Below are 19,388 nucleotides of genomic sequence, written 5' to 3'. Positions count from 1 at the left end.
TGTGTAGTGCATTGGTGGCATATTTTTGCAAACCCTGGCATTTCTGGATTCAAGATTCTGTTTAGTTCTTCAGTTAGCAGCTTAATGTTACAATGACTTGTGGAGGGCATGGTAATGGTTTTTGAATGCATTACTGGCTAATTTTTCTTTCCTTCATTTATACTTGTAGGGTTTGACAATGATCTACAGCATTGTATAGCCAATTTAGTTTCAGTTATACCTGAAATTAATCTATTTTGTGTTTATTCTTACTGTTAAGTCCTGTTTTCTTTGTGCAAGTCAGGCTCAGGCCACCAGCACTGAGATTGTAAAATTGATTCAACCCATATCGTTTTGATCAAAGTCTTTGATTTATAGATTTAATAATTTAATTTGTTCATTTTGGTTAGTCTGTTTGACTTCCTCTTTTTTTCTTTTTCTTTTTTGGCTTAAATTAATTGCCAGTAGACCTGGCAATTCAATAATATGTTTATTTATTATATATTAATACAGTTTTTTTTTTTTCTTTATTTTTAGGGGAATCATTTTATTGTAGTTAATTGAATTGTTTAGTTATAATTCATGTTGATTCTGACCCTTTATCTTCCTGTGAGGAGATTTGGTTTAGATGCCACAAAAGAAGGTATAAAAAAAAAAAGGAGGAGAAAGGCTAACATGAATCATGATTTTAGCTGAAAGTGACCTACTAATAAAATCTTATACTTTTAACTGAAGGAAAATACTCTCGTAAAGATAGTAGAGCTAAATACTGTTGTTGAGCCCCAATTAGCTGGACAAGGAATCTTGAATGATGGACATAGCATGTTGGCACTTTGTTTTCATGTTAAACACACCATTTTCCACAATTTTTATCCAGATGAAGTGGAAGATTGTGAGTTATGCACAATCATTTTCATATGAACTCAACTTTTTTTTTATTACTCATAATCGATCACTTCAAAATTGCAATAAAAATTGTCACACATTGTCATATTTTTTCCCTGCACTACTCTTAAGTTGGAACAACATGGAAGTGCAATGTGTTTGAGTTCAAATAATTATAAATCACAATAATTGAGAGTATGTATTTTAAGGCCAGCATTCACTACTGTTTTTATCTTATTTTATTTTATTTTATAGTTTAGGGTAGGGACTTTTAAATCTTTGATGTTTCTATTGAAAACATAAGGTGTCAATCAATTGAGTTACAAGATTTTTGGCATTTACTAATGATTTCAGATGGTTGGGATTATTGGGATACCGAAGCAATATAATTTGCAGCTGGCTTCTTTGACAATTGCAATTCTTATCCATAATCTCAGGAGCTTGCTGGCATTACATTGTTAACATTTGATTTATTTGAATTTTGAAGTGGTCCTACACATTCTAAAATCTTGACAAGGAATCAAATAATCAATATCTTAACCTACAAAATTGATGTCTCCCCAAGCTTAATTAAATGCTTTTTTATACAAAAAATGAGTGTTAAAAGGGCAACCTTACTTTACTCAATAATTTTAAATCTCATTAATTAATTAACACTTTTTAATATTTTTAATTGAGATATATATTGTTCAAATCATGGTTTTAAAAACTGGACCGAATTGACTGGTCCAATCGGTTGAATCATGATCCGACCACCAGTCTGGTCTAGAGAAAACCAATCAAATACTGAGTTAAATTGGAAACCGGAAGCAAATCCAGTTTTTAAAACCATGGTTCAAATCCCCTCTCCCCCGACTATTGAATCATAAAAAATATACATATAAAAAAGCTCTCCAAGCAATAAAAATATCTCCATAATCATAATAAGAAAACTATTTACATATTTTTTATAGGACAATTTAATATTTAATTAAATACCCTCACAACCTTCAAAGTTCAAACTACCACTAGAACTTCTCGTCATGTCAACATCAATAATGGCTATTTGGTTTGTCCCTATTGAAGACAGAGACTCCTACAACTAAGATAACTTTTGCAATCTTCATTAGTTTCTCCGCTTTGGAAGGCTGTTTCTTTTTTTCTTTATTTTTTTTGTTTTTGTAAGTATTCCTTCTAGATTAGTTAAATAGGATTTTGTTGGGATAATGATTTTTTTTTTAAATGTGATTGCCTACATCAAGTCTTTTTTTTTATAAAATGATATGATATTGTTTATTTGCTTTGTTAAAATAGTGTAAGAGCATTCACATCTCATTATATGTAATTTTTCTATTTTGACTAACATAAAAATTACATTTTTTATTCTACATAATCACTTTTTTTTTTTTTGAAAAGTTCTACGTAACCACTTTATCGATACACCTTCATTTAATTCTTTCATTTTGCAATACAACCATATTAAAGTATTCTAAATTGACCACCACATATTTGGCGAACCCATCACTACCCAAACCAACCACAATAGATTTAACCAACCCATCAAACCACCCCAGCTCAGACCCATAATTAGAGACCCAACCTCATGTAATGTCACCGCAATTGCAGAGCTCAATGACCCACTATTAGCTAGACCATGCCACAGATCTGATAAGAGTGCAAGATTGGAGAGAAAGTGCCAAAGACAAAGAGCAAAGGAGAGAGAAAGTGATTAAAAAATGAATATATTTTTTTACAAAAGCAGAGAGAGTGTAGTTTTGCCTTTCTTTTTTTTTTTTTTTTTGAACAGTGATGTATGACCGGGTGTGAGTGGTTTTTGGGGGTATTTATTGCCCACATGCTTGCTAAAATTCTAATTTGAAGGATCATATGTGAATGCTCTAAATATGGGTACATGCACATAATTTTCTCAAAATTTTGAGAAGATGTTTACATTTAAATTTTTTATATGTTATCTTATTAGCTTATTTGCTCATATACAACTTTTTAAAACTTTACTTTCTTTTAAGGTATCAAATAGGCCTAGGCTACCCTTATGAACATCCATTTGATCTGTCATTTCCCAATTTGCTTTAAAATGGGTCCTTCTATGGTGAAGTGGCTGATTAGTGAAATTTGAGTGGCTTGATGAGTTTAAAAGTTGCAACAAAGTAAGGTGGTTGTGATGTTTGGTGAAAGATTCTTTTTTCCAGCTGTATGAAAGATCAATGCTCAACCTCTAATCTTACTTTTGCATATTTTTATGCCAATGAAGTCAAAATAACCTTATTAACTTTCCAACCTTGCATTGCATGAGGCCACCAATGTTATGTTAAATAAACTCTCTTTCACCTTTGTTGTGGACCACATGTGCAATTCTAAATAATGTGAGAAACATCCCTGAAAACAGACATCAATTTTGTAAATTAAGATATTGATTAGATTCCATGTCCTTTTCAATAGATTTATTTATTTATTTTTTTTTTTTTTTTAAGGTTGTCTAGATTTTAGAATCACTAAGAAAGTTTCATAGAAAACCAATTCCCATTAACAATGTCATGTGAACCAGATCCTAATATCATGGGTAAGAATTGCAAATGTCAAAGAACCCAACCGCCTGTTTGCTTATCCCACAAACCTTAAATTAGTAGTGAATGCATGTCTGCCCCTTAAATACCTACTCTTCATGTTTGTTATTTAAATGATCTATTGCACTGGGCAAGAATAATGGAACATGTAAAATATATTACCAATTTTACTATATAATATTTATATACTAATGAATGAATGTTTGAATTTATTTTTTTTTACTTTTTTTTTTGTGATTTGTGACACGTCAATTTATAAAAGTTACATAGCAAAATTTATATTATTCCATTATTCCTACCTACATGCAAGGTAACTCGCCGACACCCTAGTTGTTGAGGGTTATTATTAAAGTACAAAAATCTTCGCCTCTCAAAAGGACCTAGTACAGGAAAGGGACTGAATTTAGGATAGATTCTAAAGTTATGTTTTCCACAGTCCTCTTCCGGACAAGTATCTATATGTTTGGGAGCTATAATGTATGTATCTGGTTTACTTCAGATTGTTAGGTTTAGTAACACTATGACCATCATTCAAGGCTCCTTGTTCAGCTATCTGGGGCTCAAAAATAGTATTTAGCCCACTATCTTTATGGGAGTAATTTTCTATCAGTTAAAAAGTATAAGACTTTTGTAGGTCACTTTCAGCTAAAATCCTGATTCATGTTTGCCTCCTCTTCTGCTTTTATAACTTCTTTAGTGGCACTCTAATCAAATCTTTTCATAGATAGATAAAGGGTCAAAAGCAACATAGACCATTAAACAACAAAATAAGGATAATGTAATAAACATAGGCATTTAATTTCATTAATTGATGTTTTTATACAGTCACATAATCACAATAAATCTGTGTGCAAACAGATGTATTATTGACAAGTATATTTTGCATTTGAAAAAATATGCATTGCAGCTCATTATTGAATGTTAATTTTTCCTTAACCTGTATCATCAAGGCACTAGTTAACAAGATCCATAAACAAATTATTGAATCACCAAGTCTACTGGCAGATAATTTGAGCCCAAAAAAAAAAAAAAAATGTTGACTGGCAATGAGGAAAAAGAGGGAGTCCGACAAACTAACCAAAATGAAACAACTTAAACTATTAAATCTATAAATGAAATAAATTCATTTCATAAAAATTATGAGTGGAATCAAATTTACAATCTCGGCGCTGGCGGCCTGACTTTTACCAAGAAAACAGGACTCAACAGTAAGAATAAACATAGAATAGATTACAATCAGGGATAACCACAAACTAAATTATCTACACAATGCTGTAGATCATTGTCAAACCCTATTAAAAGGAAGAGAGAAAACTTTTCCATAAATTCAAACAACCACCATTACCATTAATCTATTGCCCTCCACAAGTCAATGTTGAATATCAAGCTGCTAACTGAAGAACTAAATAGAATCTGGATCAAGAAATGCCAGGGTATGCAAAAATACACACTCATATTCTACTCAGCCTTCAGTGGCTGTAAGAGGTGCAGCATGGACATGCCAGATACTTTTCATCTTATTTGAAATGGTCTTGTTTAAGAATTGCATCAAAATCAAGGCATGGTTCATCATCAGCATTATGCTTCCAAGGTTCACCATTTCCATGGACAAGCCATGATACTTGAGGAGACAAGGATGAATAGATATCTGAATATATTTGAAATAGCCAATTATTACTCCGGTTTTACTTGAAAACATTTTGGCTAGATAACTAGAAATCACTGGTGGTTCATTCGCGTGTTAAAAGGGAATCTGGTTATAAAACATGGTGTAAGAGCCTCTAATCAACAAACATCAAACCTATCTAATCAATCAATTAAGATATATAGACTGAAAAGCCTTCATAATTATATGTCTATATTCAGAAGCATTGCAAAGATATTGGCTTCCAACACCCCCCAAAAATAAAAATAAAAATTACAAAAATAAAAAAAAATTGCCAACCTCTGAATATAGACCTGCACATATGACATATGGCATAAAATTGGTGAGTTCTGACAAATTTTCTTCTTGTCAACAAAGTCGAAAAGGTCATTCCCAAGGTTTACTGGCCTTGTTAAACATATCGAACTTACACTGGAAGATTTTTTTCCTTGAATTTTTGTAATTTTCAGAATTGTCCAGATCAAGGTGTTTTGATGATTTCAGTATTTTTAGGAGTTTCATAATCAAATTAGGTTTTTTTGTTAGCATATGTATTTGAATATTTTCGGATAATTTTGTTCATTAAAATTAGTTTTCTTGAGTCTTCAAAAAGGCTCCTACCCATAAAATGAAAGTAAGAATTCACCATCCATTAATAAGATTTTTTTACAGTCTTGGGTTGGTGCTTTATGTGCAAGAGCAATGGAAAGAGTGTCGCTCACCTTTTCCCATATTATGCAATTCACCTTTTCCCATATTATGCAATTGCTTGGGACCCATGGTTGTTGGTTTTCTGTTTGTTTGGTGCTTCTTAGGTAATGCCTTCTTTTGTGTTGGATTTGTTATATTGTTGGAAGGGACACTTGGCAAGAAAAGTGATGGGGAAATATCTGAAAGTAGTTCCTTCATGCTTTATGAGGTTTCTATTGAAGAGAAAGAATGCCCTTTGATTTGAGAGGTATGAGATATCCACAATAAAGTTCAGGTTTTTATTTTTGAAGACTATATGATTAGACTTTGACTTCTCAGTCACTTTCTCTACCATGGAGTTCCTGGATCCTTTGAGCTTCCATTAACATTTGCTTAGTTTTCTGTATTTGTTTGGGCTTCTATTCTTCCTGTGTGCTAGGGTTGTGTCACTATTGCACCTTTTTTTAAATGAATTTTTTATGTAAATTGAGAGTTTCTCTATTTTCTAGTGGATATAAAGGTGCCTTGTTATTCAAGGTGCCCCTTATGTGTCTAACTAGATCAAGATCTAGCCAACCATGCTTTCTATTCTGTGTAATAGGCATCAAAGCTTCCTGATATGGCAAAAGATGAAGACAAAGGCAACCAACCTAACAAGGGTGATCATGAGGTGTAGGACCTCAAGGTGCAAAGTCAAGCTAACAGAAAGAGGATGACCAATAAATTCTAAGATTTACAACATGGGTATTGAATTAGGCTAAGTGCTGACAAGACTTGTGATGATAGTAGGGATAATTGTGCAGGAGATTGGGATCATGAACAACCTATTGGTCTATGCATTCTTGATTAGACTTGATCATAAATACATTAACGAACTATCAAGTAGAGATAATTTCAATAATTGATTTTTTATGTTAAATTTTGTTTTTTGTTTTTTTTTTTTTTTTTTTTTTTTTTTTTTTTTTGGTAGATATTTTAAAGAAGAAAAAAAAAAAAAAAAAAAAAAGGGTCAAAGTTGCATTAGATAACTTGATGATTATACAGAAAATTGGTGGGATAAGATACAATATTGTAATAAGAGTATAAACCAAAAAAAAAAACTTATTCATTGGTAAGTATGAGATCATTGCTGGAAAGGAAATGTTTTCCTTATTACTATGATGGAGCATTTTATAATTTAGATAACATGATAAACGTTTTAGTGATGACATTCACATGCAACCACCCAAGGAAGATATCAATTTGAAGGTTAACAATCTGAAGCCAATTGTTGAAAAAATGTATATATATTAAAAATGTTGAACATGATAAAGTTTTTCCATAAGTTGATCCTATGATTGTAGATAGCATAACACAATAAGTTCTTGAAGAGGCTAAAGAGAAAATTTAGAGTAAATTAAAAAGATTAAAGATCATTAGATGGAGAATGTTGAGCATAGTGTCAGATGTAACTGAAGTCAAATATGATGGCAAGCTCATAATCTTTAAGTTCAAAGATCCTATTGATAGAAAAGAATGCAACATGCCATGATCTATATATACTTTCCAACATATTCTAGTTATGCAAATTTCAAATAGATAGTTGATAAGTAAGAATGCTTTATTAATAGAGAGGACTACTTCATTCAAAGGGATGAAGTAGCCAAAAAAAGATGTACAAGATACAAAAACAGAAGAAATTGTAAAAATGGAAGGAGAATCTATGAACAATTGATGGAATCACTAGATGTGAATTCCCACACCCAAGACCAATCAAAGTCCCGACAAACAATGTTATGAGTTGATCCCTTGAACACTCCAGCTCCTCAAAGGTACAATTATTGCACTCACTCCAAATAATCCACATCACACAATGTGGTACCAAATTCCAAACATCCAATGCACATTTCCCCAACCAATTCCTCACCCCCCCCCCCCCCCCCCAAAAAAAAAAAATCAATAACCCTCTTAGGCAAGACGCAAGAGACTCCAAAAGATCAAAATGCTAAACTCCATAACCAATAAGCCCCTTCACAATGGATCAAAAGGTGATACACATCCTCTCCACTACACCAGCACATGCAACACCAATCCACTATTGAGAAACCTCTTCCCCTCAAATTATCACCTGTGATAATATTCCCCCACACTGCCGACCATACAAAGAAAGAAACACAACCACACGCGCACATTGGCAATTCTTGGAATGATTTCAAAAATTTACTACAGAAGGAATGGGTATAATGTTATATTCTATATATCCTTTCCTATAAATTCATATGACATGTCTGATGAGAGGAGTGTAAGATTTGCTGCATGAAACTAGTTGGACAAACTCAATTTGGTGGACAGGTGTGGAGTATGATCATTGACGTGCTGGACAAGCTCCAATTGTTTGATGGGATGATATGAAGCAAAACCTAAAACAAAAATACTAGCCTTGTGAGTAATAAAAACGAGTTCTTTGAGTAATTAACTAATCTTAGGCAAGGTAATATGCCGCTAGTTGAATATATGAACAAATTTGAAGAGTTGAAAAGTCAATGTAAATTGAAGATCCAAGGCAAACTTTACTCATAAAAAAAAACCGATTTAATTCAGTATTAAAAGCTGAAATTTGTAGCCAAATTATCACACATTGGACCTTAACAGTTTATGAGGCATTCCAATTGACTTTAAAGATTAAACAGCATTTGAAGCAGCCCCTTACTAGAAGGTTTCCTTCTTTAGCTGGGGAGACACCTTTAAGGTGGTCCAACTCTAGAGCATCTACTATGCAGCCATAAAGCCAATACTGCAGTTGAGTCAAAAAATAAAGTATTCTGGTTGATGAACAGAGAAAAAACAGTAACTATCACTGATTTAAGTGGAGAGAAAATGGGCACATGGCATGGTAATGTCCAAAGGGGAACTTTTATGCAGATGTTTAAGGCTCAAGAGGCACATTTTCAAGGAGTACAAGAAGATACATCTCTCCTTTCAGTTGTTAGGCATTTTCTTACAGCACCAAAGCAAGAGAGGGAGGATTGGAAGTGTACTTCAATATTTCAGACCATAGTATGTTGTGGGACTGGAGCTCTGACGCTTATTATTGCTGGTAGCATCAATATGAATGTTGTTTTTTTATGCTACCGTTGAGAGGCTGAAGCTACCAATGGAATCACATCCTCAGCCACAAAAGGTAGCATGGATAAATAGCACATCTATTCTTGTAACAAAACACTGTTTGGTTTTTATTTATTGTGGGCAATATAATGATTCTACATGGTGTGATTTTATTCCCATGGATGTGACACATCTTATTGGGTCACCCTTTCCTTTACAACTAAGATGTGTATCATAGTGGAGAGAATAATACATTTAATTTTACGTTAAAAAATGAGCAAAGTGATTTAAAGGCCATGAGAGTGTAGAACAAATGAAGAAAAAACCAGAGGTCAAGACTAAGGATGTTGCTGAAACTCAAAACAAGCTTCTCTTTGTTCTCAACAAGAAGTTTGAAAGAGAAGAAACAAAAGCAGAGATTTATTTGCTGTTATGGCCAAAAAGAATAGCAGCCTAGTTGCTAAACACCTTAATAAACACTTCTAGAAGTGTCCAACTTATTGTTTGAATTTTCAGATGTTGCTCGAGATGATTTACACAACGAATTGCCCCCAATTCAAAGCATTCAACACGCCATTGACCTGGTATCTGATTCACAATTACCTAACCTTCTAGCTTATTATATGAATCCATGGGAGCATGAAGAGCTTAAAAGAAAAGTTAAGGAGTTGTTGTCAAAGGGTTTTATTTATAAAAGTTTTAGCCCATGCTCCATTCCGCTATTACTTACACCTAAGAAAGGTGGTAGCTGGTGTATGTGTGTTGATAGCCACACAACTAACAAGCTTACCATCAAGTACATGTTTCTGACTTGATGATAGTTAGACATGAAGGGAAGTTCTCCTATATTTTCTAAGATAGATTTGAATAGTGGCTGTCACCAAATCCAAATAAGACTTGGTGATGAGTGGAAGACAACCTTTAAGACATAGGATGGACTTTATGAATGGTTGTTTATGCCATTTGGACTTTCTAATGCAACTAGCACCTTTGTGAGAGTTATAGAGAAGAGCACATCTCAAACTTACAAGAAGTAATGAGAGTTCTCCAATGAGAGAAATTCTATATTATGTGAAGTGCCCTTTCATGACTCATATATCTTTTTTGGGTTTTGTGTTGTCTCATTTAAGGGTGTGGAACTTGATATTGAACAGGTTAAAGCTATTTTGGAGTGGCTTGAACTTACTGACGTACATGAAGCTCATGCGCTTAAAAGACAAGTCGAGGAGTTGTTGTCAGAGAGATTTATTCAAGAAAGTTTTAGACCATGTGTTGTTCTAGTATTACTTACACCTAAGAAAGACGGTAGTTTGTGTGTGTGTGTGTGTGTGTTGATAGCCACACAATTAACAAGATTAATATCAAGTACGTGTTTCTTATACCTCAACTTGATGATATGATAGACATGATGGGAGGTTTTACTATATTTTGAAAGATAGATCTAAAGAGCAGCTACCACCAAATTTGAATAAGACTTGGAGATGAGTGGAAGACAACTTTTAAGACAAAGGATGGTCTATATGAATGGTTGGTTATGCCATTTGGCTTTTTATGATAATTACAGAAGAGCACATCTCAAACTTACAGGTAAATGAGAGTTCTTGGATGAGAGATTCCATATAAATATGAAGAAATGATCTTTCATGACTCCTCATGTAGTATTTTGGGTTTTTTTGTCTCATCTAAAATGGTTAAAGCTATTTTGGAGTGGCTTGAACCTACTAATATGGATGAAGCTCATAGTTTCCATGGTTTGGTGACTTTCTATAGGGCATTTTTATCAAACATAATCAGCAAAATTATGGCTCCTATAGCATATTGTATGAAAAAGGTTCAGTTCTCTTGGACAGGGCAAGAAGAAAAGCTTATAAAGAAGTGAAGCAATTGATGATGGAAGCACCAGTTCCTCGTTGCCAGACTTCTCCAAGGGAGGTTGCTGTTAATGCTTCACTCAATGGGATTGGAGGTGTTCTAAGTCAATGGATCATGTATTTTAGCGAGAATTTAAAGCAAAGATCTTCAACATATGACAGAATTTTAAGCTGCTGCACAGTTCTTTATTATCGGTGCAATTATCTCATTTATAAGGAATTTGTTTTACATTCAGAGCATGAAGGTCTAAACTATATCAACTCTCAAAAGAAGTTGAATTATTGGCATGGGAAATGGGGGGTTTTTTTTTTTGGACGTATAAATTTTTGTTCTCAAGCACAAAGTTGGAATTGAGAATACTCTTTTGTTCTCAAACAAAAAGCTTGAATTGAGAATAGGGTAGCAGATGCATTAAGTTGGGGTGGTCTCTTTATTACCCAAACCTACATAAACTCTTAAACATCAAACCCTATTTAAAAAATCTTCAAATATGTCATCAAGAAATATAATTTGGTTTGAATTTTTAAACATCAGAAATATTAGTAGAATTTGTATAATGACACCTTTCCCCTATTTGAACTTGGAATCTCAATAATAGAAAATTCAAGTTCAAAATTCTACAAAATATTTGGAACATTTCTCTGGTTAACCCAGGCAATGGAAATCAATGTTAGAAATTTGCAACTTACAACATTATGTAAAATCCCTCATCTGAACTTAGTAGTATATAGGTTTTGAGGATGTAACATGGTTCTTAACTACATGATACCCACACAAAAATTTGAGATCTTATTATACTTGCATTAAGAGAATAATATATACACAGAGGAAGACAGAGTGAAAAAGAGACAGGTTAAGAACACTTCTATTATATTAAGCCTTTGTCAAGAATCTATTCAATTATTCCTTATTTCTGTTTAAAAATTAAGTTTGAAGATATTGATGACATAAATTATTGATTTATTCTCTCTCTCTCTCTCTCTCTCTCTCTCTCACACACACACACACACATACAGTTTCTTTTACTGGTAAGTTAGTCGCACCCGGTGGGTTTTAAACCAGGTTTTAAAACTACAACCTCATCTCCCACCTTACTCATATAGAGGGAGAAAATGCCATTTGAGCTAGAGAATATACCACATATATATATATGGTGAATGAACTATTTATTAAGTTATTATTGTACTTTAGAGAAGACATATAAAAAATGATCTTAGCACCTAGAGGGCAAAATGTTGCATGAGTGCCCAACCTTTAAATAAAATGCCAATTGATGGATGTTCAAATTTAGCCTGGGCACCTAAGCTTGGCATTAATATGATAAACTTGGAAGCATCAGACAAAATCAGATACTAAAATAACAAGTGTATAAGCCATACAATTGCAAATCATGTGCATCCATCAAGTTGACATATATGCATAGTTGTACGATGATATGTTTGAATGGATAAATACCTGTAACAGAAGCTGGATCCTTTTCTCTTGTACTATGCAATATCAAAGTTCCAGAAAGCACAACTATGAACCCACAAAGCACTGACACAATACTGCTAGCACTCTGACCAGACCAATCCTAGAAGAATAGAAAAAAATAAAATTAAAAACTAACTAAAAAAATTGAAATACACTCTGAAATAAAAATTGTAGAATTATTCCAGGGCATGAATCAACAATACCTTGAACATTATGGCACTGGCAAAAATTGTGAGTGATGTGAACAAAGCATAATAGATTGGAGAAACAACTGTTGTGTTGAATGTGTCCAAAGCCTGGGTCATTGATTTACATTATTTTCCAAATCAAGGCTGGACAAAGAAATGACACATATTATATATTTAAAAAGTAAAGCACATCTTTTTTTTTAGAAAAAATTTGAACCCATTTACAACTTTCTAACAGTTGCAAGCAAACTTAAATTTATCATCATCACATATTGTGTATGGTCTGTATGTTGGCAAATATTGCATTATCAATATATATTCTCTTCAATCAACTTGTTACATTCAAATTAACCCACGAACCATAGAAACTCTAGAAGCTTTGCACAAAATCTTACAGTAACCATCACAAATATTTTTTATTGGTCTCAAAGATGCCAGCGAGTTGTTAGAGAGGAGAGGAATGTTATGTCCAAAATTCCAACCCAGTTCCAGCAACACAAGAAGATCTTAACCGCATGAAATGTTTTAAGCAGGGACGGACCCAGGTGGGGGCCCAAGGGGGCCCGGGCCCCCACCTGGGTCCAAATAATTTTTTTTTTTTTTATATAGTTATAATTTTTTTCATTTTTGTAGTTAGGCCCCTTTCTCCTCAATAAGCCTAACTAGCCTCACCCAAATAGCAACTATCCAACCAAAAAACTTAATAAAAACAATAAAAATATTCACAATGGTGATTGTATTTTAGCAAAAAAAAACTACTTTACCACCAAAGAATCAAAAAATCATGTGTTATTGGAGAAGTTAAAGCTAAATTTTTTGCAACTACAATAAACTGATATAAATACTAGTTGACTATAGCAAGTTGTTAAAAATAAAGTACAATATTTTATTAAGATTATATCTCTTCCTTCAATTTAAAAACTCAAATTCTCTCACTTCCTTTATTATTTTAATGAATTGTTTATATTATTTTGAATGAAATTATAAAAAAAATAGAACATTTGATATTGAGTGTATTGTAAAGTGAGGTGGTAAAATAGATAAAGTAATTTTTTAAGGTGCTAAAAACTAAAATTTTTAGCACCACCAATGTAAATGCTCTAACTTCAACCAAAAAAAAAACTAACCAGCCTAATATTAAAAAAAGACATTATTTTGTTTTTGTTTGTCTTTGTTGGTAAATGATTGCATCTTAATGTATTTAGAAACAACGATTTTGAGTATTTATAATTTTTTTAATACTATATAGATGCCTATTTGGAGTTTTCTTTTCTTTATACTCCGGCCCCTACTAGCTTAAAATCTTGGGTCCGTCCCTAGTTTTAAAGCTTGTATATCAGTCAGTTTGAAGTTTAATAATTATGCCAGCAGCAAATTAGGATGAATAAGCAGAAGTAGATTAGGGAGAATAAAGATCAGATAAGTTCTGTTTTTCTTTCTTTTGGATAGGTAAGAAAAAAAGGATTAGCTTTGTTTTTCAAATTGTATTCAGATGTAATGATAGGAGTTAGTTCCTTTTTTTTTAGGATAGGTTATATCATCATTAGTTACTTATTAGTTACTTGTGTACTTATGTATGTGGAAGTCATGAAATGAAATCAAGTAGAATTAAACCCAAATTTCTCTCCTACTCTCACATTCCAGGAGACTAGTCACCTCAAATCCAACTAAATCTCTGTTTAAAAACTTAATAAAAATCCAATTCATAACAACACAGTTGCAAGAAATGTAAGATATCTGGAATCCACAAAATCTTAGTAATAAGTGTCGGAAGCAATTCTCCATTGCTTCAGATAAAATTCGCAGCTATTTGAATAAAACTATGGATATTAACACCTAGAAAAGAAAAATAAGTAGATAAAAAATAAAAGGGCAAAAAGTCATCAAGACAATTAAGAGAAAGAATCTTGGTTCTAAGTGTCAGAAGCAATCCTCCATTGCTTCAGATAAAATTTGCTTCTATTTGAATAAAACTATTGACCTTAACACCTAGAAAAGAAAAAAATAAAAGGGCAAAAGAAATCAAGACAATAAGAGAAACCTATACATCTCTTTCTCATTCTAAAGTCTCATGCAATACACACAGAGACAAGCATATATACGTATCATTAGAAATAGATATTGACAGTTGAGTTTACACATCTTACCAAAAAGGCACTTAATATATGTGAGGACCAATTCCCATCACAGATGGCATGGATATTATAACATGTTGTTTAAACAATTTCCCCTGATTCAAAATTTGCAAGGATGAAGTAAAATTTATATGGTAGATAATTTGAAAATCAAGTACTATAAGTTTTTTTGCCCTCTTGTTGCACTCCATGTTACCAAGAATAAGTGGACTAATATGAGGATTACTTACCTATTGATAGCTTGGCCTAGCATGTTTCCCAAATTACTGCAATGCTGGGCAGAAAATTCTAAAAAGGGGACAACTTCATAGAATGTTATGAAGTCGTGAAAGCAAGGAAATTTTGTATCTTTAACAGGAAAGAAAGACAATTGAAGGCAGTGGAAAATGGGGTATGAATTTTTTTTTTTTTGATAAGTAGGTACTAAATGTTGAAGCATAATTTGAAATTTAGATATACCAGAATTCAAGGTAATTTTTGTGTACACTGGCAAAAATTCTCATTCTAGATGCAATGCATTGCAGAAAGTAGAGACTAAAGAGTGAGAATTGTTGTGTATCTAAGTATCTTATGGAAATTTCAACTTTTTATTTTCCGAATTTCAAGAAACCAGAAAAAGAGAATATGGAAGCAAAAAAGGAAGAAATATAAGCACCGACCTTGTTCAAATAATTCAGCTGAGTGATAATACATGTAATTGCCACCATTACAAAAACCCATGTTTGGAAGCTAGCTGCCTGGCTTGAACCCTCTATTGTGAGTTTTATTGCTATACCAACAGCCTTAACACTCATAACCTGCAAAAGAAGCATACAATATATTGTCTGTATGTGCTTCAAATAATTATCTAGGGATAGAATTTTTTTCCCCCCTAAAAATGGACAGAGCATATGCCCATAATTAGAAAAAGAAAACAATGGTAATATAATATAGACTGAAAATATTGTTAGATTAAAAAGGCATTTTCCCAGCAACTCTTTTGTTTAGATAAGAACATAGCAATGCTAACCGTCAAAGATCCAATAATGGAACATATTCCAATATAGACCATTATGTTTGTCTGCCCATAGCGTGGTTCACAATACAAGAACAGCACCAGAACTATAGCTATTGCTGAGGCCAAATACAAAAGAAAAGCTGGACCAAACACATGAAAAAAATCAACAGAGAGAAGAGAAAAACTGAACATAGAAACAGCAGTCAATATTCAAAATATTTACCTGGTTGAGTTGCTAATTCCCAAATTTCTTCCACTGAAGTCAGACTACTTTCACTGGGTGCATGAAGCACAATCAATGTAGACCCCACTATACACAAGACACAACCCAATATACCCATTTTCTGCAGCTTTTCCTTCAAAAAGAAGTGTGCTAGAACAGCACTTCCAAAAAAACAAACAACAAAGTCAAAATCACAAAGTTCTTCAACTGAAACAAAAGGATGCATTTGGTTGCAAGAAAATGAGACCATGGAATAGAGACGGAAGCCAAAATCTAATTCCAAAAAATGTTTGGTTATCATATCAATACAAAATGGACTGACATTGGATTCAAATAACAGTAACTATTCCATGGTTAAACCAGGAATTTGACTTCCAAAGATTTGGAATTTCAAATAAAATCTGGTCCTAATCCTATTGCAAACAAGTGCAGCATCACTAGAATTGAAACCGAAGGCATCTGATGTACCTAACAATTATGCTCAAAGCTCCCAGTGGCGTGACGAGCACAGCAGGAGCAAACATGTAAGCAACAAAATTCGCAAGTTCGCCAACGATCACTGCCAAAATTAACATAAAAACAAACAGCTAGTTGATATTTCCTCACAATTTTCCAAAATAAAACACCTTCACAATTCAACAATGCAAGACTTACTTGTAATCATGCCAATCCACCATAGTGGCTCCTTAAGATACCCGTATCCACCAGAACCTTTATTTCATTAACCAGACAATCAACCATCACAATAATTTCATAAAAGTGAATTCAAATTACATGCAATTTCAACTTCAAATAATTGGGCTTTCTACCAATAAAAGATGCCATTCAGCATGATGAAATAGATCAAGATCCTATCATAGTAATCATCGAACTTTGTGCACTAAGGTTTTAATAATCTTCCTAATTAATAAATTTTATCAAATTCTGAAAATTTCAAAAACATTCCATAATATTAGCATTATAAAAACTACTTTAAGTAAAAAAAAATCTACTTAAAAAGTTAAAATGGGCTAATGTTTGTACACTTTACAGTCAATAAGACCCATTATTAACTAACTAAATTCTTGAAAAGTAAAAAATAAAGAAAACCCAATTGTTAATTGTTAAAACAAGAGAATAAAAATTGAATCTGGGAAAGGGAAGCATTGCTTACGAGCTCGAGTCCCAGATGCACCAGCCCGTTGGAGACCCAACTTCTTGACAATGAAGCTGGAGCCAATAAAAGCACTGGAAACAACAGCAAGAATAAATCCTTTGAGATTTTCAAAAAAGGAGGCTTCTACGCTCACCAAAGATGATGATGATGCAGCCATTGGTCATTGGTGGGTACAATTCTCATCTGGGTAGATAGTAGAATAAGAAGAAGAACATAAAGATAAAAGTGCACACAAACACAACTAAGTAGCCAAGAAACTAAGAAGAACAGTAGTATCGTTTTTTTTCTTTTTTCTTTTTTGTTGTTGTTGTTGTATCAAAAGTGAAGATGGAGTTTGGAGGTGAATAACGTGAAGATGGGATTGGAAGTGAAGATGGGTTCACCTGCCAGTCCAAAGAGAGATGGTGAAGATGTGTTTTGTTTTGTTGTCTGTTGTTACTGTTGTAGTTGCACATAATCTTGGGCCTTCATTTCTGAACAGTTTACTTCCTACATTGGTTGATAGTTTAGTAATAGGATTCTCTTGCTGAAGGGGATATTCTTGTGCTGCTAAATCTGATACTTTGCTTACTGTTTTTCTTTCCTTTTATAATTCGAGAGGTTTGCACTTTGCATTTGTTTTCTACGTAAAATATTTTTTAATTGTAAAATATTTTCACACGTTTGGTTCATAAGAAATTTAGAAAGAAAAAAAAATTTCTCTAACACAAAACTGACCATAATTTTAAAATAAATGAAAATACAATTTTGGTCTCCTACAATTTGGAGTTAATTAAGGAGTGTTTTATGTTTACAACATTTTTACAATAAATCATAGATGGTAAGTTGTTATTAGTTTTAATTTGAACTTACAACTGAAATTACTTTTTGAAATATGCTATGTCCAGAATATTTTTACAACATTTTCACAACAAATCACAGGTGATTAATTGTTATAGGTTCAAATTTGAACCTAACGCTAAGATTACTTTTTTGCCTCAACAATAACAACCAGTAACAACCTGCCACTTAGGATTTGTTGTAAAAATATTGTGGACATATCATTTCTCTTACTTTTTTGTCCACCTATTACAACTAATAATAATCTGCCACTTAAGATTTATTGTAAAAATGTTGTTTCTCATGTTAATTTGATTCCTATATCTTGGTCACAGTCAATTTGTCCATGCTATTTTCATCTCGTAGTTAATTTGACAATGATCCCAAAATATAGGGACCAATATTATATTTTCACCAAAAATCTAATGAGCAAAACCAACAAAAATTCACAATTAAAATCCACTATATCAAACCAATAAAAATCCAAAATCGTATAAATATGAAAAAAAAAAAAAAAAAAAGAGGAATTCCAAGAGAAATTTTAGGTGTTTCAAACTCAAAAAATCACAGTTTAGGGGTTTTTTTTTTTTTTTTTAATAAGAATCAAAGAAAAGTTCTTCTCAAAAAAAAAATAAATAAATAAATAACATTAATACATTATTACTAGCCTCATCACATGTGATTTGCGTGTGTGAGGCTTTTTTTCTTTTTCTGGTTTACACGTTTTACTCATGACATTTTTTCACATAAATTCCATCCTACTTCGAGCATGCAATGAGATTTTTTTTTTTTTTTTTTTTTTGGGTTTATACGTTTTACTCATGGCATTTTTTTCACAAAAATTTCATCATACTATTTAAAGGTGTATAGACCAAGCTCTTGAAAATGAAAAAAATGAATACACAAAACCAAATTAACATGTACTTAAATATAAATACAATCACATTGGTGGTAATGATTCCTCTTCAACATTTGACTTTAAAACTATCAATGTAAAAGAGAAATGTACACTTTCAACCAAATGAACTAATAAAATGAAATATAATTTATACAGCTATTTAAGGGGGCTTCCCTATTTGAAATTCTTAATTTTGATATCAAAAAACTCTCAAATTCACAACTTGAGTTTTTAAATTAGTAATTTTACATGTTTAACCCTATTAATTAAATTTTACAAATAAATGAATTTGAAAGTATTTTGAATATTAAAATTAAATATCACAAATAATAAAAACTCCTTAAATAATAGTGTAAACGGGAGTAACTTACCATGTAGCTTTGCGTGAAGTGGTGGGTGGGGCTAATTTCTTCTTTTGAATGAGCCCAAAACTACTGCTCTGATTAAACGTTTAGTGGGGTCCAACAATGGGCTTAGCCATGGGCCGCATGTAGTGTCGTGATATTAGTTGATGGACCTTATTTAGTTCATAATTAGGCCTTAATAAACTTGGGCTTAGCATATTCTTTTTTTATAAAAAAAGGACATCAATAAATTTAAGTTAGAAAACCATAATACAATTTTTATTTTTTATAAAAAATTAAGTTAACATAATAGAAGAAGTCTCCAACGTTTCCAAACAGCCGCACATTTAAGGATGTTGTGTGAGCAATTGACCATTTGAAGTCCTTGCTACTCAAACTTTATTTGATTGATATCGGGCTTGGGGTTTTACGCATT

At 32.5% G+C, this 19,388-nt stretch overlaps 1 protein-coding gene across 5 annotated transcripts; it reads right to left on the bottom strand.

The window, feature by feature from the left end:
- Positions 1 to 4,528: 4,528 nt before the first annotated feature.
- On the bottom strand, positions 4,529 to 17,452 carry LOC115975429 (probable magnesium transporter NIPA6). 5 transcript variants are annotated; one of them, XM_031096203.1, is made up of 10 exons: positions 17,275 to 17,452; positions 16,889 to 17,074; positions 16,390 to 16,446; positions 16,204 to 16,294; positions 15,736 to 15,896; positions 15,525 to 15,652; positions 15,175 to 15,312; positions 12,396 to 12,488; positions 12,175 to 12,292; positions 4,529 to 5,076 (listed from the first exon to the last, which is right to left on the bottom strand). In XM_031096203.1, exons 2-10 carry the CDS (start codon positions 17,046 to 17,048, stop codon positions 4,946 to 4,948), a joined length of 1,077 nt encoding a protein of 358 aa, XP_030952063.1. In that variant the 5' UTR covers positions 17,049 to 17,074; positions 17,275 to 17,452; the 3' UTR covers positions 4,529 to 4,945. The 5 variants fall into 5 exon arrangements, with proteins under 5 accessions (XP_030952063.1, XP_030952066.1, XP_030952064.1 ...); XM_031096206.1 differs by lacking the exon at positions 4,529 to 5,076 and adding an exon at positions 5,106 to 5,181 and having other exon boundaries at positions 16,889 to 17,452; XM_031096204.1 differs by lacking the exon at positions 4,529 to 5,076 and adding an exon at positions 7,339 to 8,162 and having other exon boundaries at positions 16,889 to 17,451.
- Between the last annotated feature and the right edge of the window lie 1,936 nt (positions 17,453 to 19,388).

This window comes from Quercus lobata, chromosome 2, assembly GCF_001633185.2.
Source record: "Quercus lobata isolate SW786 chromosome 2, ValleyOak3.0 Primary Assembly, whole genome shotgun sequence".
NCBI classification, from domain to species: Eukaryota; Viridiplantae; Streptophyta; class Magnoliopsida; order Fagales; family Fagaceae; genus Quercus; species Quercus lobata.
Note: the sequence above shows the minus strand (reverse complement) of the source record. Positions and strands in the feature narration are given on the sequence as shown.